This window comes from Malurus melanocephalus, unplaced genomic scaffold (assembly GCF_030028575.1).
Source record: "Malurus melanocephalus ecotype Western Australia unplaced genomic scaffold, MMel_1.1 scaffold_2276, whole genome shotgun sequence".
Lineage (NCBI taxonomy): Eukaryota > Metazoa > Chordata > Aves > Passeriformes > Maluridae > Malurus > Malurus melanocephalus.
Window position 1 is genome coordinate 1 of NW_026625508.1, and position 1081 is coordinate 1081.

The 1081-nt window shown below is 59.2% G+C and overlaps 1 protein-coding gene across 1 annotated transcript in view; it reads right to left on the reverse strand.

Annotated features, from left to right (window-relative positions):
- Window positions 1–86: 86 nt before the first annotated feature.
- LOC130587698 (nuclear receptor subfamily 4 group A member 2-like) overlaps window positions 87–1081 on the reverse strand; it is a 5038-nt gene continuing 4043 nt past the window's right edge. Inside the window, exons 2-3 of the mRNA XM_057388673.1 lie at window positions 895–1058; window positions 87–472 (exon numbers count right to left, since the gene is read on the reverse strand). Of these exons, the coding sequence (XP_057244656.1) occupies window positions 266–472; window positions 895–1058 (371 nt within the window). The 3' untranslated portion in view covers window positions 87–265. The remainder of the gene's footprint in view (window positions 473–894; window positions 1059–1081) is intronic.

Genomic DNA, 1081 nt, shown 5'->3' on the forward strand with positions numbered 1-1081 from the left:
GAGAAAGATAAGAAGGGAGAGAAAGAAGGGAAAGAAAGACAAGATAGAGAAGAGAGAATGAAAGAGGAAAAAAAAGAACAGGAGAGAATAGGAGAGAAATAAAAAAATAATAAGAAAGGAGATGATGGGGGAGAAAAGCTAAACAACTAATTACTTGAGGAGCAATAAATGAAGGATTTAAGAGGCACCTAATTACCGAGGAGTTAATAAAACGCAGATCAGTGGACCTTGACAGGGTTTGATTCCCTGGGCRCCCCGACCCCGCTCACCTGTACGCCAGGCGCAGCACGAACAGCTCCAGGAAGGCAGACTCGAAGAGCAGGTCCTGGTCCGTTTTGGGGAGGTCAGTGAAGCCRGGGATTTTTTCCGCCCACCCTCGGATGATCTCCATGGAGCCGGTCAGGAGATCGTAGAACTGCTGGATGTGCTGGGTGTCGTCACCGCTCAGCTGGTAGTCGGGGTTAGCCTGGAACTGGAAATTCATTTTAAAAAGCRCTTAATGAGGTTCTCTAAAGTCTATAACCCGTGAAATTGCTCACCCCGTCCCTGGCCGGGGAGCGGGCTGGGATAACAATTAAAGCTCTCTCTGACCGGTGAGGAAATTAGATGTTCCGGGGCAATTAATTCGATTAGGAACGGCGCTCCGAGGCCGCCGCTCTCCGTGCGCGGGGGGCCCGATCCCGGGGCGGCGCCGGCGGGGCTGAGCCGAGCTGAGCCGAGCCGAGCTCCCGGTGCCGGCAGGGCTGATCCGAGCCCCGGGAAGGGTAAGCAGGGCGGACAGGGCCGGGCCAGCCCCGCCGGGCTCGCCTCTCCCCCCGAGCGGCCGCGGGGCCGGCGCTTCCCCCTCCCCGGGCGGCGGCGGCGGGGTCCCTCCGCGAGCACGGAGCCGCTTACCCGGGAATAGTCCAGGCTGGTCATAGCCGGGTTGGAGTCGACATGGGCTCTCACCAGCGCACTGATCAGACTCACCGGGGGAGAGGGGGGAGAGGGCTCCTGGGGGCTCTTCGGTTTGGACGGCAAGCGGCCCCGCCGGCCTTTTAGGCTGTCTGTGCGCACCACTGCAAGAGAGAGCGGTCAGACC